Source organism: Solanum tuberosum, unplaced genomic scaffold, assembly GCF_000226075.1.
Source record: "Solanum tuberosum cultivar DM 1-3 516 R44 unplaced genomic scaffold, SolTub_3.0 scf00101, whole genome shotgun sequence".
NCBI classification, from domain to species: domain Eukaryota; kingdom Viridiplantae; phylum Streptophyta; class Magnoliopsida; order Solanales; family Solanaceae; genus Solanum; species Solanum tuberosum.
Genome location: NW_006239029.1, coordinates 813,970 through 839,718, shown reverse-complemented (window position 1 = coordinate 839,718; position 25,749 = coordinate 813,970). Strand labels below are relative to the sequence as shown.

General features: G+C 29.8%; 3 protein-coding genes across 4 annotated transcripts; 1 reads left to right on the top strand and 2 right to left on the bottom strand.

Moving 5' to 3' along the window:
- Nucleotides 1–13: 13 nt before the first annotated feature.
- Nucleotides 14–6,847, bottom strand: LOC102606313 (serine carboxypeptidase-like 51). Its single transcript, XM_006349064.2, has 13 exons — nucleotides 6,671–6,847; nucleotides 6,090–6,184; nucleotides 5,818–5,925; nucleotides 4,413–4,653; nucleotides 3,619–3,662; nucleotides 3,419–3,486; nucleotides 3,131–3,236; nucleotides 2,822–3,021; nucleotides 2,653–2,722; nucleotides 2,377–2,427; nucleotides 1,980–2,032; nucleotides 1,042–1,174; nucleotides 14–245 (listed from the first exon to the last, which is right to left on the bottom strand). Exons 1-13 carry the CDS (start codon nucleotides 6,804–6,806, stop codon nucleotides 168–170), a joined length of 1,383 nt encoding a protein of 460 aa, XP_006349126.2. The 5' UTR covers nucleotides 6,807–6,847; the 3' UTR covers nucleotides 14–167.
- A 7,879-nt stretch (nucleotides 6,848–14,726) lies between these two features.
- LOC102582195 (RING-H2 finger protein ATL57) lies at nucleotides 14,727–16,529 on the top strand. Its single transcript, XM_006348989.2, has 2 exons — nucleotides 14,727–15,165; nucleotides 16,026–16,529. Exons 1-2 carry the CDS (start codon nucleotides 14,849–14,851, stop codon nucleotides 16,423–16,425), a joined length of 717 nt encoding a protein of 238 aa, XP_006349051.1. The 5' UTR covers nucleotides 14,727–14,848; the 3' UTR covers nucleotides 16,426–16,529.
- A 1,791-nt stretch (nucleotides 16,530–18,320) lies between these two features.
- On the bottom strand, nucleotides 18,321–25,286 carry LOC102581423 (uncharacterized). 2 transcript variants are annotated; one of them, XM_006348986.2, is made up of 9 exons: nucleotides 25,123–25,286; nucleotides 23,596–24,358; nucleotides 21,748–21,866; nucleotides 20,533–21,447; nucleotides 20,140–20,449; nucleotides 19,461–19,626; nucleotides 19,234–19,345; nucleotides 18,831–19,056; nucleotides 18,321–18,736 (listed from the first exon to the last, which is right to left on the bottom strand). In XM_006348986.2, the coding sequence occupies exons 2-8, from the start codon at nucleotides 24,283–24,285 to the stop codon at nucleotides 18,939–18,941; spliced, it is 2,430 nt and encodes an 809-aa protein (XP_006349048.1). In that variant the 5' UTR covers nucleotides 24,286–24,358; nucleotides 25,123–25,286; the 3' UTR covers nucleotides 18,321–18,736; nucleotides 18,831–18,938. The 2 variants fall into 2 exon arrangements, with proteins under 2 accessions (XP_006349048.1, XP_006349050.1); XM_006348988.2 differs by having other exon boundaries at nucleotides 18,835–19,056.
- Nucleotides 25,287–25,749: the final 463 nt, after the last annotated feature.

The following is a 25,749-nucleotide window of genomic DNA, read 5'->3' as shown; positions in this document are numbered from 1 at the left end:
AATTAGATACAACTGTACAAGAAATAAATAATACTTTCTTGATAGAAAAAAACAACAATTTCTCAACACAAATTCAATTACTGAGACATTCATTTTATTTATTTTTGGGTTACATTTCCCTTTCCTATAGTTATTGTTCATCTTTAATTTTTTGAGTTCCTGTTTATTTATTTTTTTGAAACTGCTGGAGATTGTGTGATGCTAGCAACCATATCTAATGCCACACACGGTTGATCAACTGGTACCTGTTTCCACATAAAATAAAACAAAATTATTTTGATACATATTTCTATATATATATATATATATATATATTCTAGTAAAAACATATAAAGCAAATAAATGCATGGAATGTGAAGATATATAAATTTAGTCAACAACAGTAATCTAACAAATAAGGTATGAAAATGGCAGGATATACACAAAACCCGGGGTTGTTTCGTTAGACCGTCGACTCAAAAGAAAAGTCATTGGTATCAAGAAAAATATGATAGTAGAATAGAAAAAATACAAAGCAAATAAAACGATAGATAATAATACACATTTTATCCATGTTTACAAACTTTATGTTATCCTGGAAATTATAAGTGCATGTCCTGATATCTATACTGGTGGAAGGAAATATATATCCGATGAAATAATTGAAGTGTGCGCAAACTACCTCGGACACAATGTGTTGTCAAAAACTTTAGAAAACTTTACCACCTCTAAGTTAGGTACTATACTTGATTGACACTACAATGGAAAGTAGGAGGGAACTTTCCATTGTGATACAATACAATTCAATTCAATGTTGTGTGGTCACAAAGACACATTGAGAGGATGAAAGTGACATTTCAACAAATATCATTCTCTTAGTCCTAATTTATATGATATAGTTTGATTTGACACGAAATTTAAGACTTAATTCACACTAGAAATTTAAAAAAATAATAAAAATTAAATTTCGCATTGAATTAAACAGTACCACGTAAACTGATACGGGAGAGCATGATAAGATTGAGATAGACAAGAAGTGGATATGAACAAAATTAGACTTACAAAATGGCCAGCTCCAAGAATCCAGTAGAAGTGAAGGTTCTTGTAGGATTTGGTGAAAGCTTTAGTACCTTTGTCACCTCCACAATAAATTGGATTTCTTTCCATGTTCAAGAAAGTTTTCAAACCTTCCCACCTATCATTTTGAATATAGTTTTAATGAATTGAGAAAATGACAATTCAAATAAATGGAATAATAATAATGATTCAAACAAGAGGTCATATAGTAGTAGGTCAAGAGAAAATTAAACACCTTTTTTTAGATTTTTATTTTGGTATTTGTTTTGTGTCGAGGATTTATTAAAAACAATCTTTCTATTTCATATAAATATGGGTAACATATGCGTATATCAATTACTTAAAAAAATCACCTTTTTTCCTACTAAGAAATGTTCAGTTGCTATTTTCACAGATATTTTGATTGAATCGGTGAGGGAATAAATAGTAATATTTTCATAAGGAAAAATTAGGAAACTTCTCAAAATTCTAATTTCTAATGAGAATTTGTTTCCGACCATCCATTTTTCTAGTGAGTTGATTCGGTGAAAAAATAAGTGAAAAAAATCATGTTTTATAACAAAAAATTTCTCATAGATTTACGATGAAAAAACCTTTATTTCTAATAGTGATCCCTACGCTCCCGAGCTCTGTGGAATTACATGAGTATGTTGTTTTTAAACTCTACTAATTTTGAATTTTGGCTGAAAAGTTCCATTTTGAGCTTTATCCTATACTCTTCGGTCACACATAAATGGGTTGTTAATTATTAAAATGTGAGACACTTACGAGAAATATAAATGATTAGACATATATTATAATGATTAGAATTATTAATATTTTTTTTTAAAAAAATGTACAAAAAGGACTAAGAGACAAGCATGACATCAAAGAAAAGTGAAAATTATCCAAAAAAAAAAAATAGTTAGAAATTTGTTACTTACTTTAGCTTTTCCACCCATGCTTCTGTTCCTTTAGTGGCACAAATGAGATCAAGCTGCAAAAATTCATTTTCCAAAACAAACAAAAAATAACAAATTATAAAACTATAACGATTCTGATTCAACTATTAAAATATTATATTATTCATTTTGAGTCTAAACTCAGATGAAGTAACTTTTAACTCAAAAGGCGCATCAACATATGATATACTATAAACTCATTCTAATAAAAACGTCTTTTAGAGGTTTGCACTCCGTCATGAATGTCAACAAAAAAACAAATAAATAACTCAAGTTGATATTTTGAAGTACCTATTTTTCTTCCTATATTTCATTTTTAATTATCATGCAAGAACATAAAAATAGGGATGTCAATTTAATAAATTTATGAAGGACCTACTTGCCCATTATACACAGTCACATTCACTCCTTTGGCCAATAATTCATCAACCTGCACATTACACACAAAATAATGTTAACAATTGTTCAAAATTGCACAAAAAATTAAATAAAATAAATTTTACATAAAAAAAAAAAAATTTTTGGTCCAAATATTAGTAAAAATAGTGCACACTAGCTACTTTTCCGTCCTTGTATTTGAAAAGTCATTACGATTATAATAATATTCTGAAATTTCACCTATGAAATTTAATTATTTTTCAATAAAATAACTAACCTCATTGATTCTTGGTTTCATAAAATCATCATTTAGAGCATCAAACACAAGATCAGCCTGTCCTCCCCAACTGCAAAAAAAGAAAAAAAATATTTTAAAATTTTTTATTATTTTAAAAAATAAACAATAAATATGGTTAAAAAAAATGAAAAAAATAAAGAAAAATTACCTAACATTTTTTGGAATAATTTTCAATTTTTTTCTTATAACACCATTCATTAAATTATCAAGATCAGCATCACTACCAGGAGTAATTCTAGATAATTGTAAATATCTTGAATATCTCTTCATTCCAATTGATTGTGATAATTCAGAAGATGTTAAAGCTAAAGGATCCATTCCAGAATCCAACATGAAATTGTAGAAATCCTGCAAATAATTTAAATATTAATTAGCGTTTTTAAGTTATATACGTTGATAATATCAAAAAAAAAAATTATTTATATAATCAGATCACTTATAAGATAAAATAATATACCACTGAATTACTGCTTTTGCTTATGATGGTTTCTAGTTTACCCCATGACTCTGTTGCAGCTCCAAATTGGCCAGCATCAATTTGCTGTTTTATTGTTTTAGCTAAACTGTTTTTTTTTTAGAAAAAAATAAAATAAATAGAGTTGTTAGATAATTGGAACACAAATTCAAGGCAAAAATCAAGAGAAAACTTGAAATGTTGGTAATTTTTTTAATTTTTTTTTGGGGTTGGGGGTGGGAGGGGGGGGGTGGGTTCCAAATTTTAGTTGTATATAGTAAAATGTTTGACCTGTTTGATTTTTGTAGGCCATTCCCATCAATTCTTGACACATCTTTCAGAAGAGGGCCCCATGAAAACTGAAAATAAAAAAAATAATTTAAAAAAAAGATAAAAATAAATAAAGTGACAATTCAAGGTTTAAACTTTACATCAAAGGAATGTAATAAATTAAAGTTGAAAATTGTAGCAATAAGTTCAAAAATCCTTACCACAAAATCTTCAGGTGAAATCCAAGTATCACCCAATGCCACTCCTATAATCACATATTATAAAATTTTAAAAAGAAAATGGTTTAAAATATTTCTAGCAAATTCATTTGGTTATTGTATCCTCAAAAAAAAAAAAAAACGATTTTATGATACATACATTGACAGTGTAATATTACTAACATGTGACAGTTGATTAGTTATATTGTTCAGATTCTTAAAAGATATTGTTAGGTTTATGTTGAATGTAAAGCATTTTTGTAAGAAATTGATATGAGTACGATAATATTTTTAAAGAGTTGAAGTAAACATATCTTATCATAAAGATTTGCAAGTAATTATCTTATATGTGATTTAATTATATAAATGTTTCTACACTATTTAGAACTTAAAACTCAAGATAAATAGTACACCCCTCCGTGTCAATTAATCACATTTCTAGAGTCAAATTTTTTATCTAATGAATTCATATATAAAATCTTAGAGATTTTTTAAATCAAGTTTAAATATTTAAAAATTATATAAACTATAAGTCACAACTTTAACAATTTAAAATACTTAAAAAGCATATGAAAAAATCATGATCACGGATTCAAATCATTAAAACATCCATTAAATAAATGCTTGCATGAGGGCTGGTATAGGCAATCTACATCACACCTCTCGAAGGTAAAAGTAGGATATTTTGTGCATTAAACTATTTTTTTTTAATGAAAAAAATTAAGTCAAGGAATAATTTCATTGATTCTCGAAATTCAAATAATGTCACGTAAATTAAAACAGAGATTAATATATACCTCCAAGTTTGAGCTTCAATTTGCCAGATTGAATGGCTTTGAGGGCTGAAAGTGCAAGAGTAACAGCATATTTTCCTCCATAAGACTCTGCTACTATATATAAAGGGCTTTGTTGAAGACTTTGATTTCTATTGAAAATTTCAATTAATAATGTGGTCAAATCTGTTGCTGCCTCCTCATCTGTTTTCACAAATAATTTATTGTCCTCCACAAAACTATACCCTGTTCCAACTGGATTATCCTATTAAAAAATAAAAGATTAGAGCCGAATTCATGATTTGGAGTCGATAGTTTTAATGTAAATTTATGCTTTTTCTGCCTAATAATATTTGTTCATTATTGACTTGACACACATCTTAATAAATAGTAAATAATAGGGGTAATATTACTATACTTAGTTATTGAATAGTATTTAATAACAAGGGTAAATTAAATAGACACAAAAGGGTGAATCATCTCTTGATTTTTCAAACTGGACAAGTATTATTGGACAACTGTTTTTAGTATAGTTGACAAGTAAAAATGGACAGATTGAAAGAGTTATAATAACGACTAGTGATGATTTCATATGTGAAGTTTGGAAAGGTAGAGTGTACGTATACGTTATTCCTATCTTGTATGAGGTATATAAATTGTTTCTAATATAATCTCGACAAGTATGATCTTATTATATGTTTACATTTATAGATGTACTTAGTTCGAGTCAAAAAATGTATGTTAAGTTAAGTTGAACTTGCAGAACTCACACTAGATCTACATCTAATCTTGAAGGTTCAACACATGACGGAAGATGGTTTGAGTTGAACCCCCTTCAACTAGAAAATCATATTATATATACAAGATTAAATTTTTTCAGTTTTTTTGAATGTAGTATGTGTTGAACCCACATAATTCATACCAAATTCGTTTCGAGTCTTAAAAGTTCAACACAAGGTCGATAGAGAATTCTGATGAACATCCTTACATTCAAAAAATCATATTGTATATACAATATAGTTCACTAATATTACAATATAGTTCACTAATATCACCTAGTTATGCTATTATTATATATTCATAGTTCAAACCAAAAATAATGAATTAAACTGAACATCTACTAGATCCACTTCTAGTATTAAAGCTTCAATACACAATAGAACTAGAGGGATGAAAGTTGGACCGCGATTCTCTATCGTAAAATTATAATGTGTATATATATAAAAAAAAAAATGTAATGTAGTAAAATGTTGAATATTGAATAATAATATTCAGTATAGTTTGACAAAATGAGGATTAGAAAGGATATAATATAAGTAGATCTTGCCCCTATTTTATTAAATAAGTAAATATTAAATTATTTAACGAAAAATCTGTCTCCGTCACTGATTTCGAAAACCAAAAAAATAGGAGGTTGAGTGTCACTTACTACAAACAGAAGATCAGCTTTTCTCAACCAAGTTGAATTCCTAGGTTTAAGATTAGTGTCCAATGGCCCAATTTCTTCAAAATTCCCAGTTCCAACTCCTGATGCTCCCTATAAACATTAATTATAACTTAATTAAACCAGTGAGATTAATATTTTTTTAAAAAAATATATCAATTTACTAAAGGGAAATGCAAGGAATAAATTGCTAATATTAATAAATGAACAAAAAGTACAATTTTTTTAAAAATATTTTATAATAATGTAGCACTTACAGGTCCACCCTGTAACCAAAGAATTATTGGCCATGGCTTATTTGGATCTTCAACTCTGTATGAACTTCTGTAGTACCACCAGAACATGTGGGCTTCTGTAATTTATTTAAATAATAAATAAAATTATTCATAATTCCCACAAAAAGAAAAAAAAAACTCAAGATTATAATGGTAAATTAGACCAAAAAAATGGAAGAATTAATCTAGTCGTCCATTCAATTGTTTAAACTAAAGCATTTGATAGCAACAACATATTCAATGTATTTTCATAAATGAGTTATGAAGAAGGTGTGTACGCAATCTTATTTTTACCTTGTGAATTGGTAGAGATGTTTTTTCAGTAGACCTTCGATTCAAATAAAGTAAATGTAGATAATCATTAATGCACGTCTATAATTATGTATAATCAATGCAAAATCTATGTATACTCATACACAGAGTCATCATACTTACTGAGTCAGATATAAAGATCTAAACAAAAGTTACTGAATTCATGTGAACACGTAACTAATACTCTTCTTCTACTACTGTGTAGAAAAAGTAAACAGTGAATCCGATAAAAAATGATTGTAGATACTTACTTGGTCTAACTTCAACATAACCCCATGATTCAGAAGAATCTTGATTTCTTGCAGCAATGGCTGTTGTTATTCCTCCATGAAAAAATGGAATCAAGAACAATAGAGAAAAAACAAAAAGGGATTTTTTCAATTCCATTTTCTTGAAAAATGGAATTCAGAGAGAAGAAAATAAAAATAAAGTTGTGGTGACAGAGAATTGAGAATTTGATGATTGATGAAAGAAAACTTTTTATATAGTTGGCATTTGACTTTAAATTTTGGGACTAAATATTTTTTTTTGTAAAATAATCGTGAAATTTGATTAGAATTAAATATTTTTAAGTTCTCGAAAACTGGTATATGACTCATGAAACTTCAGGAAAAAAAACAAGTAAAATGAATATATATATATATACACAATTTTTAAAAAATTAATTAATTTCAAAATTTATAATCAAACGAGTATAATTCGCTTTTTTTTTCTTTAACTGAAATAACAAAAAAAGTGGCAGCAATAAAGGGGAAAAGGGAACTGGAAATTTGACTTTACAGAAGAGTTCAGATGTGTAATAATCCAATAAATACATCATAAATATATATACTAATTTGTAGCTAATATATACGACTAAATATGGAATAAAATTTAATTAATAAGAAATTATTTGATTGGTGCAATGGATAAATAAGGATATTTTATGAATTAGTTATTTTATACGTATCAGATATTGAATTCTATCATCTTAATATAAATGATGAGATAAAATAATTCTGCAATTAATTACTTTATAACTAAACATAGAATAAAATAATTTTCATATTTTATTTCTGGTGTATTATAATTATTCGGCCAATCAAACGACTATTATATATAAATATATAATATATTGAGTGTAGATGAAGAAATAATAAATAATATTCTCAGACCAATATGGGTTGTAGTGCAATGCTGAGACTACTTCACCATTAACTAGAGGTTTCAGATTCGAGCCCTGGATATGCAGAAAATCCTATTAGGAGAATCACCCTCAAATGGAGTCCTGCAACGTATGATCCAAATTTAATCGAAAGCATCATTTTTTTATTTCGAACGCCGAGTGGGAATCAAAAAATAAATAAAAAATCTCAGAGTTTCATTTATTGGTGTTGGAATTTGATGTTCATGGGTCAATTTTATCCTATCTTTGTACGTCAATGTTTTTTAATAGAGTGACGTGCAAGTGGGAATACTTGTACTTTTTTTTTTCCAAAATGTAAAATTCTTATCAATATGGCCAACATTTGGAATATTTTCAAATGTAGCAATTCAATTGGTTAACAAATATATTAAATTACGTAAACAAACACCTTCATTTTTAAAAATTCAAATTATAATTAGATTAATATTTGTAATTATTTAGCCATTCAAACAAAACCAAAAGCTTACCCTACCTCATGAATATAATAAGATTTTTCGAAATACTTCCAACTTAGATGAATAATATATAGCATTATTAAACACAGATACTACAAAAAAATTATCATTATAATAGTAATTACTACAAATTTTTTTAGTTGGAGTATTAATACGAATCTTGAATATGAAATGAAAAATCTAAAAAAGTATTCCCTTTCTAGAAGCAAGCAATATTATTTGGTTTATTATTATTTTTTTTATAAAAAAAAAGCAACCTGCCATTAACAAATATTGAAAATATTAACATGTGCATTGCAATAATGTGAGGGATTCACATGCTTTATCAACTATTTTATACTATCAAGTCAGTCAAAATAAGATCACTCCTCATTATTTTGAGCTTGCATTAACTTTTCTAACTTTAGATATATACCTTACACGTATGCTTGATAATTATATATATATATAATTTTAAAATATAGCATACTAAATATATATGCGATGCACGAGATACAATGATACATATAAAAGCTAGTTTTATTGAATATATCAAGATCTTTTATTAAGATTTGACTTTAATTTACTAATTTTATTGAGTTATCCGCATTTAGTACTTGAGTAAATATCATAATATCTTCTACTTTATATTTATTGTTACATATTGGGACTTTGGTTATATCTATATGGTCACTTTGTTATTATTATTTTTTCTCTTTTTAGCATGTCTTGATATAGTGCTATATTTGCTTTGATTTTTGTTATTATTACACTAATATATTATTATTATTATGTATGTATAAATTTTAGGAATTACATATTTTAATATAAAATTACAATTTATCCCTATTTAGTTTGTAATTACATTAATCCCTGAAAAAGTAAAACAAATCGGATACATAATATGTAGCTCATATACATTAAAAACTAGCTCGGATACATTATAAAATAATCGGATACATTAAAAACTAACTCGGATATATTATAAAATAATTTAGAATCAGGAGAGAAATAAGGAATTTTAGAGGTTTTTAGAAATAGAAGGGAATATTAAAAATAAGGGAAACATAAGACGTGTATTTCAGTAATTTTTCCTTTATTATTTTGCTACTTGTTCTCAATTTGAATACGAATAAACATCTTTTATACAATTTCCTTTTTTTATTTTTTTAAAGTTTTCAATCTAGATTTATGCAAAAGAACAAAAATGTATCCATTATTTTCACCTTGGAGCCAAAAACTATTTATGTAACATAAAGGTCATCAAAATCATTGTATTTTATAATCATATAAGTTGTATCGTTCGAATTATCTTTATATGCTTTTCTTGAAGGAATCGTGCCTTTTGAATTTATCTTTTATGCTTTTCTCGGAGAGATTGAAGCCAGAAAGTGTTGAAATCGTCTCTTAAAATATATATTTTGTTAAAAAATTTACTAAAAAAAAGCATAAATTAAAAAATATATATATAATTAAGTAAATAGGTATAGTAGAAAAAATGTTAAACTTTATATATATATATATATATGATGTTGATTGCCAACAAATTTAACAACCTTTTTTATATGTATGCCAAAAGTGATGGTCCAAATAAGATAGAATTATCGAAAGTGAGAAAAAAGAACATCTTGAATTGATCTATGTGGCCCAAAATGGAAGGCATTGTGATGATTTTGTTGAATTTTTTTAGTTAAAAGAAGAAAAAAAAAAGTGTTTTGTGATCATAATGATTCATCTTTAGAAGAAATATTTAGTATTATATTTGTGCAAATTAACTAAGTTTCACTTATGATTCCCTAGTAAAATTTTGTTGGTGAACAAATTTATATTATGATAATCACTAGATGCTACAATCTTTTTCTCATCCTATGCTGAAATTAATAAAAGCTATTCATAAAAAAAATAATCAAATTGTCACTTATTAAAATATAATCATGGATCATGATAACAATTCAAGAATTAGCTATACATAGATAAATTAAGTGAAATGACAAAATTGTCCTTTTCCTCTAGAAGGCCTTCTTAGTATTCTTAAGATTGATTAAAATTGGAAACTACAAATTTACTCCATTTATAACCAAACACATGGTTTAGATTATACACCATATATTCCACTTTTATAAAATTTTCTAAGTAAATCATAAACAATAAACAATCATAGATTATTAATCCAAACATAATTTTGTCTGCGAACCAAACAATCCCAGGTGTTTTACAAACTAAGGTTAGGGAGAAATGAATCCCCTTGGTTCATATTACATGATACTGGATATTGTAGATGTAACAATTTACAATATAGTAATTGTGTCAAATAGACAAAATTGATTATGTTTTAATGAATTTGAAAAAATTCAAGGTTTAACTCAAACTCATTTGAGAATTGGATATTAACTTTTATGGTTAAGAAGGACATCTCTAAGAATGTCAAATATGTGATTATACAAGTTTAGAAGAATAAAGAATCGACAGTTGTTTTGTTCAAAGTAGATCGAGTAAAGAATCATAACACAACCCGTCCAACTTAAATGCGAAAAAACTACACTTCAGGAGGTCAAAATGTACAATAAATCTTCACATTGATACATCATTGGGCTTGGTCCATTGCCATATTGGATCAGTTTAACTTTTTGAGTTTTGTTATTTCCAATTTGAAAGCCCATAATTAAATGGGCCTTAAGGTAATCCCTTGTTCAAAAGGGTTAAGTGTATAACATTGTGAAATATATGTAAATTATTCGATTTTTAAAACTATTTAACGTTTTAGTCTATTTGACAAATATCACATCATTTCCTTATTGCGAATTCACACTATTGGGTGTGAAATTCAGTTTTGACAAAGCGTAACTTCATTCAAACTTAAAACACTAAGGTCTGAAGTTAGATTTTGACAAAGTCGAGCTTTAAACCCGTAAAACTAGAGTTGATTTTAAAGGGATTAAATTTTGACTATTGTTAAATATGGGTCCTAAAATGGTTATTTGTATACTTCGCCCAAGTAGAGTATGTACGATATCGATATCGATGTTTGAATCTTGGGCCAATATTTATTGGGCTTTTGAGACAAGCAATTTTACTTGGCCCATAATATGGGTTCCCAAAGCCCAATAAGTATTCCCCCTATTATCCAGCACGTTTGATTTGATACTTAGTTCTAACCTAACACTACAAATAATTACTCTTATAATTTAGTCAATTTCATAATTATTTAGCAAAAAGTAATTATGGATTGGAACCATACAACCTTAGGATTGTGGATAATAATAATATATATAATTTGGAAGCTAGGTTACCTCTTCTATTTATCTTTATAACCTAGTCACCTCTATTAAAATTAGTTGGTAAACTTGGCTTATCAATGTGTTTGGAGCTTAAATCATCATTAGAGCACCAAATTTGTAATTTTTGAGTGGTGAAAATCATATTAGAAAGATAATCAAAGTTATTCGATGAAGATTTAGACTAGTTTGGAATAAGATAGTGACTGAAAATTACAGAATAAGTTCGTATATGATATATACATTTATACATTGTGATTACTTTTATACGAGATAGATTCCTTTTTATGTACTATTTCAAATTCATATCAAAAATTTTCACATTTCTTGTTTTAACTTTTTTTTTTAAATTCGGTTTTTAATATCTATAACATTAGCGTTTGACTAAATTTAATTTCTTGTCGATGAATTTCACATCAAATGTTAAAGTACTTCTTAACAAAAACAATTTCATATCTAAAAGATATCAGTATAAATTTTTTAATTAAGAATAAAAGAGTACTACTGATCCAATTACACCATTTTTGTTGGTGTTATAGGGGTTATTTTGTCATCATTCCAGCAACTTCCAAAGTCCAATGCAACAAGAAAAGATAGTCCCCATACCTTGCTGATGGCATCTATCTTGGTTCTTATTAATTAGGTTTGTAAACCCAAATATATTATATTTTCTCTAAATATTCCCTTCCTAGCCATCCCAAAAATAAATGTGTGATGTGCATAAACCTAAATAAATTAATAAAATTATTAATATTTTTTTATTTTTAATTAAAATATTATAATTTAAATCTTGCATATAAAATCACACTATTGATAAGGACATTTTAATATCGATATTTATTACACTTGAGTGAGGGTTTTTCAAAAATAATTTATCTATCTTCATGAAGTAATGATTAATTTTGTATACATTTGATCGTTCTCATACATCACTAATGTAATTTCATGAGATATATTATTATTATGGTTGATAAGGAATGTTTTATTTCTTAAAATGAGACTCATAAACATGAAGTTCAAATTAATTAAATCTCAAAATAAATACTAGACACTGAATAAAAATATTTTAAAATTTTAAGAAAATGGTGAGTCAGACATTTTCAATATATAGGAAATGTTAGAAGACACCACGTAATATATATATGAACAATATATATAACTTTGTTTTTATTTGAGTCCAATAAAAGATCTTACCGTAAATCTCTATTAAAAATAAGCCAAAAGATGGACCCAACTTTTTGTTTTGTTGCTAAATTCTAACACAACAATTATGAGAGTAATTTCCCTAGATAGTCATCCATGTTTGGTAAATCACCTAGTAATATCACTTATGTTTGTTTTAGAACTACAATATCACCCAACTTTATCTATTTTCCTCAAAATATACTTGACACAAAAAAAACATTATCTCTCTCCTAATAGGATGCCATGTCACATTTTTTTAATTTATTAATAATATTTTTTTAAATTCTTTAAGTGTTTGTGCCCCTGCTTTTCGTTATTATTTATACAATGTTTAGACATTATTTTGTTTATTTGTTTGTACTTCTCTGATTTGAAAAAATTATTTTGTTTGTTCTATTTAAACTTAATTAGTGTATAATTTTTCTGAAATTATGGAATCCGTTTTAGCTATATTTTTTAGTTTTAAATTAATATTTTTTAGTTATAGCTTTATTATTTTGGATGTCGGTAATATCTTGTAGCTACTTTGAGTATGAAATAAACGATCGATACGGAAAATATATTTTTTAATTATGGACATCTTCACATTAAATTTGTGCAAACAAAAAGTAACTATCAACTTAAAATATCTAAAATCATATTTAAATTTAATTAACTTCCTAAATTTTATTGATATCACATAAATTAAAATAATAAATATTGGGCTCATGCTAGCATAGACACTTGTGTCTGGTTTTAAGCATACATGTAAGTTTTAAATTGTACTTCTTTAAAGTAGAGAGTTCTAAATCAATATTTTATATATATTTTAATAATTTAAAATCATAAATATAACAAAATTCTGTGTACCGAAGATTAGCTCCGCTCTAGATTTCTTGTGAGAATCGACATGATTTTATCTTTACGATAACAAGGAGATTTTTGTGTGAAGAAAACCATGCACATAATAAATATCACACATATACTAATTAATTACTTTTATAACATATTATTTTTCAAGTTAATAATAAAAAACACTTAATTAAATATTATTTTCCACGAATTTCGTATTTTAATTATCTATTATTTTTTTTATCTATCTAAATTGTTATTTCCTTTGTATTAAAATAAACCTCGATTTATAATAGTGGTTAAATGTTTGAAATAAATAGACATGCAACAGGGGCACAAACACTACATACGAGCTGGGGCACAAACACTTCAATTCCTAATGTAGGCATTCCACAACTAAACTACTTAGTATTAGGAGCCTACAGACATTTACAGAATTAAAAAAATTATTATTAATAAATTAAAGAAAATGTGACATGGCATTTCATTAGGAGAGAGATAATGTTTTTGTGTCAAGTATATTTTGAGGAAAATAGGTAAAGTTGAATGATATTGTAGTCCTAAAACAAACATAAGTGATATTACTAGGTAATTTCTCAAATATGGGTGACTATCTAGGGAAATTACTCCAATTATGATGTTGCTAGCCCACAATATTATTTATCTATACTCTATACACATCACAATCATCAACTAGACCAGGGGCTATGGATTGTATTTTTGTTTTTTTCTCTATGATATTTGATAGTTTCTTAGTTGATTTTTATTAATTCATAATAAATTTTAAAATATAATAATTAATATAAATAATTTCTTAAAATAATTCTATTAATTGATATATAAATTTAGATATTAAAAATAGTTTCTTTAAAAAAAACTAAAACTTAGAATAAAATATAAAATATAGATTTTTATCTTGATATGTTAAAATTAATAAGTAAAAATAAAAATATTTTATTTCTAATATAACGAATAAGTAAAAGTGAATAAATAGAGTATTTATCTGAAGCTCAACTGATTCAAATTATTTACATTAAGTTATTTACTTTATTTTTCTTTTTAGTTAGCTTCAAAAACGATGCTTATGTCCTTTTTCTTCCTTTGTTTGAGACATTTGATATAATTTATATATCTAGTTTACAATTATAAAATTTATTTTTTATTTTCTTAAATCATATATTAAATAAAATAAAATAGACATAATATATTTTAACACTCATTACTAGAGAATTGAAATAGCTACGAATTTCATCACTAATTCTCTTGTAACTAATAAAAATAGTTTTCTATATAAATTCAAATTTAATCAAATTTCGATAATAATAGGGTGTTAAACACGTGAACTAACATGAAACTTGTAGACCCCATATATATAATCAGCCCCCTCCCCCCTCCATTCTTATCCTCTTCACCCTTTCTCCCCAAAAACTCCATTTCTAGCATTACTACATTATACGCACGCAAAAAAAAAGAAAAATCACTATTTATTTTATCTATTTTTCAGTGTTAGTTGTTGAGATGAAAAGAATACTATTACAATACTCAAACCCAGAAATTTTACATTCTTTAATGAGTTCATCAGATCCAACAATTACTTATCAACCCATGAACGATTCCGTAGCTACAGCAATCGGAAGACCGTTTAAGCTCACTGCACCTTTCGATTCATCAATGGCGTTAACAATACTCGTTCTTCTCACTGCTCTGTTTTTCATGGGTTTTTTCTCTATTTATATACGTCACTTCGCCGGAGATACAACAACTTCCACCGGTTACGATGATGATCGACGCCGGAGAAATCCATCTCTGTCGTCGTCTTCTTCCTCCGCACACAGGTTGTTAGTTTTTCAATCACTGTAATTGCTCTGAATTTTTTAAATTTTATCTGATTCTATCGTAATTGTTAATCATTGCTCCCTCCATCTCAACGCAAACACATTTTGAATTTTGAGATTCTAATAAATTTATTTTTTATGCATCTTTTAAATATTTTTATCAATTATTGTGACTTGCAGCAGTTTTTACATAGTTTACCTTGAAGATTTTATGCTTAAACTTTTGATTAAACTTAAAATGTTTCACTCTCGAAAAATAAAAAGTGTCACGTAAATTGAGACAAAAAATATAATTTATATTCTCTCCGTTCCATTTCATGTGAAGTAATTTGACTCGATACTGAGTTTAAGAAAGAAAGATTTTTAAAACTTGTGATCCAAAATAAAAAATAGAAATTTGTGTGGTCGTAAATCATTTCATTAAAGATAAATAGATATTTTATAATTAAATTTTTACTTAATGTATAGAAATATGTCATTTTTTAACTATTGATTAAAAAGGAACGTAAATCACATAATTGGGATAGAGAAAGTACTATTTTTTCATAGTTTTCACATACATATACTTCAAAAATCTAGAAGTTTCATTGCTTGAATTTTCCGTTAAAATTTTAAAGTTTGAATCTCAAAATTTCAATTTAATCATATAAAATAAATTAGTACATAGGTATAAGAAGTTAAGAAGTATAACTCGGTATCATACAATTAGACAAACTTTTTATTAATTTTCATTTTTCATGAAAAAACTCATTTTGCTACGAAAATTTTATTTTTTCGTATAATAGCATTCAGAATGTACTCGTTTATTTCGATGATGATTTGCAATTATTAACTTTCGTGTTATTTCGATCCCAACACAGGTCTTGCCGGAAAGGGTTGGACCCATCAACGGTGCAATCTCTACCGTTGATTTCATACGGTGGAGCGGCGAAGCACTTGATCGAAGATTGCCCAATTTGTTTATCAGAGTTCGAGGTGAGTGAACTCGTTCGTCTTATTCCGTACTGTCGTCACGTGTTCCATCAACAATGTCTCGACACGTGGCTATCATCGCACGTGACTTGTCCACTCTGTCGGTCCACGCAATTTTTCAAAAATGTGGATGAGGTTTGTTTGGATGTAGTTGATGTGGGAAATGAAAATGGTGTGAGTGAAAGATCAACGGTTCAAGAGTGTGACACGTGTAGGTGTATTAGAAGATCATGTAGTTCTTCAAATTTGGGGAGTAGAGTGACATTGCATAGAAGTGCAAGTTTCTAAAAAAAATAAAATTGTAAAATGATTTTGTAAGTATTAGTACTACTTTTGTACAGCACTCAAAATTGTAAAGATTAATTATTGTGATTTATAAGTTATTGTGAAGTATAATATTGTATGTTCATTCAATTTTTGAGTTATTGTTATGAAGTTTTAAATTTTACGGTATTCTTGGATTACCTCATGAAATGGGAGTAGTTGTGTCGATTGTAATAAAATCAACTTTTATGTTAGTTGTTGGTGGAGTGTTTGATGAATAGATTGGCTTTCAAGGTAGTAGTAATCTTCATGATTGATAAGATAAGATGAGGGAAGTAAGACTGAGATTATTCTGACATACGAAGAGAAATTGCAAAAATGTCAGTAAGGAGAGGTGTTAGAGATTGGTTTTAGCAGGAGTAAGACGAGGTAGAGGCACTCCGAATGAAAATTTGGAAGGCAATGATGTGACATAATATGAAATTTTGGAAGGCGATTTGACATAATATGAAACTACCTCAACTTAGCTTACCGTGGATATGAACCTCAACTTAGCTTATCGTGGATATGAACCTAAACAAGAAAGTGTGCAGATTCAGTATCAGGGTAAAAAATTAGTAGGTAATCAAGTGTCGTAACCTTAGTTGGGAGAGGCAGGGGGTTTAGCCCCATTTCCTCTCAATTTTATTAGTAATAGTGTGATTTCTTGTTCTTCAATGAATTTGCTAGATCTTGGTTTATTTGTTTTGTATCTTAATATTTTGTTGTTAAATTTTTCTGGTAAACCTGTTTCAAATAACTTTTTTTTTCAATCGATGATCTATCGAAAACAACCTCTATCCCCTTATAAAAATAAAATTTACATACATTTTATCCTTCATAAACCTCACTTATGTCATTGGTATTTTAGCTAGCATATATTCATTAATGAATCACTTGGACCAAATTAGGAATATTTTCTTCTTATTTATTTTTTTAATGGTGAAGAACTTTACTTTTTCTTTTTTCATCATTTTGCAAGTGTGGCATCAAAATTGAAAACTCAAAGTAAGGTTTACTGATATACCTTTTGTTTGCTTAATTATGTTAAAAGGCTTATTATTAACTTGATTAGCACTGGCAAAAAGATGATTCCTTGAAGCAATTGAAAGTAATTCCAATTTGATAATTGACTCTTTTAGCTAAGCAGACTTGCTTAGAGATGCAAAGTATTAGTTCTGATGGATATTATTTTCTTATTAGTTGTTTTTTTTAAATAATAGACATTTTTATTTGTTTTTACATAATGAGAAACTTCTATAATAGCTATATAAAAATTATGACTTGTTTAAACTAAGTTTGTATATATTGACAATTCGTTAAATTTGTCAATGAATTTTATTTAGACATTTGAATTATGGCATGATCCAATTAAACATCTGAATACATGATAAATCTTATAAAAGAATTTCATCGTAAAATTTGAAACAAAAATTTTATTTATTCTTAAACGCTCATTACGTAAATAAGTAAATCACTTAAAATATATACCTCTATTAGTTACAAACATTAGTTATACCAAGTCAAAAAATCTCAAGTTGATTACAATTAAGATTGATGAATATAATTAAAGTAGATGACTAGATATTTGAGAAAATACACAAAAGTATTTTCAAATTAAGTTTAATTTTTTTTACTATAATAAATACACAAATATTATGACAGATTTAAGCTCACAAAGTTTACGATTAGATTCATGCAAGGTCAAATTATGTGCAACAAATAGAAACATGGGTGATAGTACTTGATAGTTAAGAAATGCAAAAAATAGAAAAAATGATTATCATTCATTTCAATGAGTTAATGTATATATAAATAATATATATTAAACTTTACATCATTAGTTTCCCATCTTAGAAAAGGGGTGAACAAAAAAAATGTAATCTTCATATCTCACTTGATCATAAATTAAGGAACAAAATGGAAGGGAATTCAAAATCCATGACCCAACTTGAAATTTAAAAAAAGGTAGCTCGGTGTGCGAAGCATCTCACGTTTATACAGGGTCCTAAAGAGGACCACACCCCGAGAAGGTGTGACACCTTCCCAACTCGGAGATGGTCCAAGTTTTTTCAAGGCAACCACACACTAGTTGATCACTCTCTCCAGGCTTAAGGATATTCAAATAACTTCATCAATACATAACAAAAGCCATCATGAAAAAACAATGACTTTCCTGTTAGCTATGTCAGGCAGCAACCAATATGTGTCTACACATCGATAGACGGAGATTTTCGGACAAATGATAAGTTTCACCTGCTTATTCTGTATTCGACAATAAATCAGACGTGCAAATCTGCAAATACGAGTGTACAGTTAGTGAAAATATGAATGGCAAATGAAGAATCACGGGATACACAGAGCAAATGAACAGAGAAGGAGAGAATTACCTACACTAAAGGAGTAAGGACTGCAGGTGCCAAAGAAATCTTTATTGCATTATCTATCTTCTCTCTTTGATATTTATCGTCTACTATTTTCTTCTAATTTTATACCAATTACTGTGAAGAGAAAGCTCGGATGACCTCGACTACTGGTGCCAGGCACATCGGGCATTTTGCTTCTTCGTTGATCAATATTTCTGCACATTTTGAACATGTGCACATGTGGCCACACCTGCAACCCGAGAAGGAAAAGGAAAGACGTTTCTTTTCAGACTGGATCAAAAAGGAAAGATTGTGTCCGCAAGGCAACTGGAAACAACATAAAAGAGAGCTGTCCCTATGACAGCTCAGAAAAGCATCATGTGCACTTAATAATTAAAGGAAGGACAAGGATGTTTCGTATTTTTACCTGTACAGTAACGAATCGATATTGTTATTACAACATAAGCAACATATTCCTTTCCTCACTGTATCCCATTTGGATTCATCATTCAGCAAACCATCCCCACAAATATCCACATCTGATTTTTGATAAAAGAAATGAACTAGATGACAACTAGATGAACAAAGTATTATAGGATTTTCTCCGATTGAGGAAGTGAAAAACTCGTAATGGACAAAGGTATGAAATCAAACCTGTTGAACCAGCAGATCGATTTAGGGCTGCAGAAACTTCTTGACGGACCGACCTCTGCAGCTCAACTTGCATTTCCATGCAAGTTTGAAGCATCCTTTGCATATCATTCATCCGCTGATGAAGCACAGCCATGTCAATCTTCAGTTCATTGATGATATCCCACTCCTGCAACAGATCAATGAGGTACACATTTCATTGTAAGAACTATGATCATGTGTAAAACAAGAAATGGATGTGAATAGTTTGAGTTTTTTAAGAAAAACATGCTCATAGCAAGAAGTTACTGTGTTTACTAAGCTCCCATTTGGCCATAGATTTTGAAGTTGTTTTGGAATTTGTTGTGTTTGGACATGCATCTTACTTGGAAAATATTTGAAGTTTTATCACTACAAGTCCCAAAAACTGGAACTCGAAAATATTTGAAGATAGATTTTCAAAATTTGATCCAAAATCTATGGCCAAACGCTAGTTAAAACACTCGAAGTAGAACAAAGAAAGGAACATCATAATCCAACTTGCAGATTCAGCTTGCGCATTTGAATACCGGATGTGCCTTAATTATAATGATTATCATACTTTTTGCATATGTTGGACACACTAACAACAAAGCCGAAAGCAGCTATACTAATCAATACCGAGTAGAACTTCATGTAGTTCAGGAAAATGGCTGAAACTTACTGATTCTCCCATGCGCTGATGTGGATTTTGGCGACGCAAATTCGGATGCTCAGGTTCCCGATTCCAATGAGGCTGAGAAGGTGCCTCTGGAGGTGGAGTCATAGCAAAGGGATTTCCCTCCATATTCATCTGAGGCCCTTCTTGATTAACATTCTCCTGCTGCTGCTCCTGCTCTGTATCAGAGGGGTATGAGGATGCTCCATCCATATCCCAGTCAAAAGAAGCATTACCTTGTCTTTCAACATAAGATTGTATCAGCTGGTTTAGACTTTCACGGAAACTGCTACGAAGCAGATTAGAGACTCGCCTCCTAAACCATGAACACAATCGTTAATTACATGAAATTTCAATGTTATACACAAGATGCAGAGGCCTAACGGTGCAAGTTTGTACCTGCTTAGCAATTCTCGAAGTTCAATGCTATAAACATTGTCATCATCCGGTGTATAAAATGTATCAACCCTTCCAATGGACCCATCATCCTGACCGGAAGGCGTGTCAGACCAGTCATCAATTGCCTCTTCATGCCACTCATCATCATGTGGTTCTTGTGTATGGTTTTGTTCTTCAATGCCACCATCCAAACTTTCTGGATAAGATTGATTAGGAGTCCCTTCCTGAGAATCTCCGCCCATATTTTCTGTCGCATCATCTATCCATTCATTCTGATCAGCATACAAATGCTGTGACTCACTTTCCTCATGTTCTGTTTCAAATTCCTCCGGCTCTTCCGCTTGCTCCAAATCACTTCCTTCAGGTTCCGCAATATATTCCTGTAGCTCCTCTGCCTGAGCTGATGAACCTTCCCAGTCATAATCTTCAAAGATATTTCTATCCAAATCACGAAAATGACCATTTAGGACATCATTAAAATCACTTGCCTCACTCTGTGTAGCATCATTGTCATGGAAGGTTGCATGTTCTTCCTGCAACCATTCGTCACCAGCATTTTCCACCAAGTCTATATTCTCATTATTGTGTCTTTCAGGTAAACTACTAAATAACTCCAAATTTGACGTAGCTTGGTCATGATCCTCATCTTCTCCAACTTGCTCTGATGTTTCAGCTATTTGGTCAATGTTATATTGATGATTCACAAGCTCGCGAATAGTGTTTGCGGAGTTTGTTACCACATGAGATCCATTGATCTCTCTCTCTTCATTAATAAGTTCAGACTGATCATAGCATTCGTCTATTACCTCTTGTTCACTGTTCGATTGGGATGGTTGGGGTTCATCCTTTGGAGAGGACAGCTGTGTATTCGTAGTCGTACGCACATTATCGTCCAATCTGGACAAAATTTCTTCCCTGTTTGAAACCATTTCATGTGTCAGGTAAGACTGTTGGTCAGAAGAACTTATGTTTGCCAGATACTATTTATGTAAACAAATGTACCTTTTGGCTGACATAAGAAGACAATTAATAAGATAATATTACCGCAAGTAAGAGAAAACTGAAAACAACTCAAATTAGAACAGATTTCGCAATCAGGTCCCTTTTTACCTTAAATCAGACACAGTACGTCTTCGCCTAAGTAAGATAATATTACCGCAAGCAAGTGAAAACAACTCAAAATAAAACAGACATCACATTTAGGTCCATTTTTACCTTAAATCAGACACAGTATGTCTTCGCCTTAGTAAGCCCAGTTCACTTGCTGCATTTGAAGCAGTTCTTTCATCATTGGTCAAGCTATCATTTCGCAGAAACCTTCCCCGGAGTAATGACTGCACCACACAAAGTTTTCCAGTATTACGAGCAAGCAAGGGGTGGCAAATAATCTAGGGATGAAAATAATAGAAGCTGGATGAAGAAAGTAAATGAGCCTAAGGATCTCCAATTTCACTGAAGACGAAGGATAAATATAGTGTATGAACATAAATCTAAAAAGTTCAAATCACTAGAATAAGTTCAACTTATACTTGCACTTTGATTAAACCAAAGATCTCGTTACACATGTTGATAAACTACAGTTAAATAATCAAATCATAATTTATGACTCCCTCCATTTCAATTTGTTTGTCCGGTTTTGACTTGGCATGCGATTAAAGAAAGTAAAGAAGATTTTTTAATCTTGTAGTCTTAAACTAAAGATATAGAATATACTAAAATGTCCTTTAATCTTGTGAACCTAAACATGTCATGTCGAAAATTAGATTTAAAGAGTTGCCAAAAAAGAAAAGAGGCATCCTTTTTGAAACGGACTAAAAAAGAAAGTAAATAAACTAAGGGAGCAATACCAAACAAGTAATTAATTAATCAACTAAGCTTTAATTCGTTAATAATTCTGCTTAATTGGGCCCAATCTATTAAAAGTACTAATGAATTTTCATGAGGCCAAGTTTGATTCAAGTGGAAATTAAAGGGGATCCCGGTGCACAAAACTTCCATATAGGGTCAAGAGAAGGGTGGCACCGTAAGGGTGCCAGGTGTGTAATGTAGGCACACTACTTTGACACAACTATCAGAGGTTGATTCCAAGACTCAAATCCATGAAGTAACACGGAAACAACCGTACCCTTGCTCCAAGGCTCTTCCTTCTCAACTACAACTACAACAATAACAACCCAGTGTAGTCCAACTATGTGGGGCTTGGGAGGGGAAGGTGTACCTAGACCTTACCCTAGGGAGGCTGTTAAAATTAATAATTTAAATTTTTAAATCAATTTTACAATACTAATTATAAGTCGGGAAAATATTCATTATATATTTAGTGATTTAGATATACCTTGATCACAATGTAGCATAGCAACTTGCAACCGTTTTAGCAGAATCTTTAATTAATACACCTAATAATTACTCCCTCTATACTAATTTATATGACTTACTTTCCTTGATAGTCGGTTCCAAAAAAAAGGGACACATTTCTATATTTAGTGACAATGTAACTTTAAAATGTCAATTTTACTCTTAATGAAATGATTTCTAGCCCCAGATATATCATTGACTTATTTTAGACCACAAGTTTCAAAAGTTTTTATTTTTTTCTTAAACTTCGTGTCAAGTCAAACTAACTCATATAAATTGGAACGAAGTAAATAATACTTTAAACACCCCCAAGAATATTAACCATTATAAAGTGAACTAGTGAAGTATTTCATCTTATCGTGATCAACTTTAGCCAAGTGAACTTGCAAAGATATTTCCAAATTTGGTCAATCTCCATTTTTTGTTTACCTTTTTATGCTTCGCACTTGTTTTGCTAGCATTGATTTTTTTTCCATTGGTTCTCAAGGACATGAGAACATTTAGCAGCATGTGAAGCCCTTTAACAATGTCCTAGAACATCTTAATGCACATATCATGATCGCATTTAAATTTGATGCCAAAAATAAGGAAACTTCCATTCCTCACTTTCCATGTATGATATACACTAGGAGACAGAATAACATTTGAGATGACATACAATTCATGATATTCAAGGGGGAAAAGAAAGCATTTCTACTTAAGCCTAACCTGAATCCGATTGCGATAGGCAAAGTCTGATACAGGCTTAGACTCCAACAATCCCTGAAGTTCCTTTTCCCTTTCCCTTTGAGATCTCATCAGTAAATCAACAAGAGCTTGTCTACCACAGAGTCTGCGTAAGGCCTTTCTCTCTCCACGTCGTGAATGATCGACCAACAACCCATCACGTCCTTGTTCAAATTGGGAACCAATTTCAACAGCAACTTCATCTCTAGGAGAACTTGTGCCACTCTGATGAATACTCATTCGTTCACACTGTGCCTTTGAACAGTTGTTCACATGTGAAACATTCAATGATTGTGAATGACTCTTCGCACCAGTGTGCATCCATTCCTGAATAATTTGCCTCACTCTTTCGCGTTCAACCTCCCCAAGATCACTAGATAGATCTGAGCTAACACTGCGACCATCATCAAAGTAATTATCTAACTCGATATGGCTTTGATTTTGGTCCTCATTGACACCATCATTCCCCTGTGGTCTCTGCCTGTCTCCGGTAGGGGCATAGGAATTACTCACCACATGCTCACCCTCAAGCTCCCTCCACATTTGCCGAATGGATGATGCTCGGGTTTTCGGCCTATCATGTTCAGTCCGCTGCCTCGACACCGAGGACTGAGACTCAATAAATAAAGAAGAACCAAATGTAGAAATATTATGCAAACCAGCAACAGCCATACTCTTACCACAGTTCAACACTTCCAATTCTCAACCATTGTAATAAATCATCCGGATCCAGAACTCAACCGATCTGTTCATGATGCATCAAAGATTATGTTAACCACGGCAATAAACTGATTACCCGTATCGCCAAATAGTCATTTGCAGTTCAACTTAATACACATTTATAAAGCTGAAATGCACCAAAATCTGCAAATATCACAAACCAACAACAACAAAAACAAAGAAACACAACCCATGATTCTGTTGGATAATTTGATATGCATCAAGATCTAATCTAAGTATATGGATTAACTCATAAAAAAAACACCCAAAATTTTAACTTATCCCCTAACCTCCCAACAAGTAATCCAAAGAAAACCTTTTCCTTTTTTTTCAGCAGAATGGGCCTAAAAAGAGGAAAAGTCATTAGCAGATCTCTCTTTTTTCTCTGACAAAAGGATAAAAAGTAACATTCAAATTTCAAATCTGAGTAGTACTCCTTCAAGACAGAGAAACATTACACCCCACCTACTCACAACCCACCCAACCCCAAAAAAACAAGTGGGGAGAGATAAGAAATTACATAAAAATCAAATCTTTAACAACAAATCAAGACTGTATCCAACCAAAAAGCCTCAAATGAACTATACTGAATTCCAATACACAGCTGGAAAAGACAAGCAAAATTAAGCTTCTACAGACAAAAATACACAAACATGAACTGTATAAAGAATGTTGAGCACAACATTAAACAATACAATACTACAAAAACAGCAAAAAACAGACAGAATAGGATTCTTGATTATTGAAAATCCAACAAGAAAGAAAGCATTTTTATTGAAAAAAACTTACCTTTTAGACTTTAACAGCTCTTGGGAACTCAGTTGTTGACTTAAAACTCAAAGAATCAAGAAACTCACCAACCCAAAAACAACAAGATTGCAATATGTGGTGTAATTTTCAGAGAAAAAGAGGAAAAAGAACAGTTCTTTTTTTTTTTGGTCCAACTGAAGAGAGAGAAATATAAGAAGCTAAAAATGGAAGGGGGGGATTTATTAGGAAAGTAATAGTTGAAGGAAGGGGACACGTCACTAGTTTATTTTTCTTTTCTTTAACGTCTATTTTCCTTTTATTTTTTTTATAATAATACTTTTGATTTTTCGCGATAAATTTTGATTTTAATCTTTGTGATATGTGATTTGCACATTTAACTTTTAATTAGTTTTTTTTTTTTTGGATTTTCAAGGTAACCAACTTCGGTCACAACTTCTGTCCTTTCGTTGAGCTTTGCCCTTCTGGTGAGCACTAAAACCTGTATAATAGTCAAACCACAGAGAAGATGTAAATCGCACTAGACAAGCTCCATGCGACACACTCGACTCAGATCATCTGGGTGAATGACAACCCTCTGAACCAAAAGTTAAAGTGCAGGATTTTGATCCTTTTATATAGGAAATATATTATATTCAGAGTATTTTT

Excerpts from the sequence above, each read along its gene's own strand:
- LOC102582195 (XM_006348989.2), top strand. The coding sequence starts at position 14,849 with ATGAAAAGAATACTATTACAATACTCAAACCCAGAAATTTTACATTCT. Across the intron at positions 15,166-16,025 it reads TCTTCTTCCTCCGCACACAG|GTCTTGCCGGAAAGGGTTGG; the intron begins GTTGTTAGTTTT and ends ATCCCAACACAG.
- LOC102581423 (XM_006348986.2), bottom strand. The coding sequence starts at position 24,285 with ATGGCTGTTGCTGGTTTGCATAATATTTCTACATTTGGTTCTTCTTTA. Across the intron at positions 21,867-23,595 it reads CCTATCGCAATCGGATTCAG|TCATTACTCCGGGGAAGGTT; the intron begins GTTAGGCTTAAG and ends TGTGTGGTGCAG. Across the intron at positions 21,448-21,747 it reads CATACTGTGTCTGATTTAAG|GGAAGAAATTTTGTCCAGAT; the intron begins GTAAAAATGGAC and ends GGTTTCAAACAG.
- LOC102606313 (XM_006349064.2), bottom strand. The coding sequence starts at position 6,806 with ATGGAATTGAAAAAATCCCTTTTTGTTTTTTCTCTATTGTTCTTGATT. Across the intron at positions 3,237-3,418 it reads GGCCTACAAAAATCAAACAG|TTTAGCTAAAACAATAAAAC; the intron begins GTCAAACATTTT and ends AAAAAAAAACAG. Across the intron at positions 1,175-1,979 it reads GCATGGGTGGAAAAGCTAAA|GTGGGAAGGTTTGAAAACTT; the intron begins GTAAGTAACAAA and ends TCAAAATGATAG.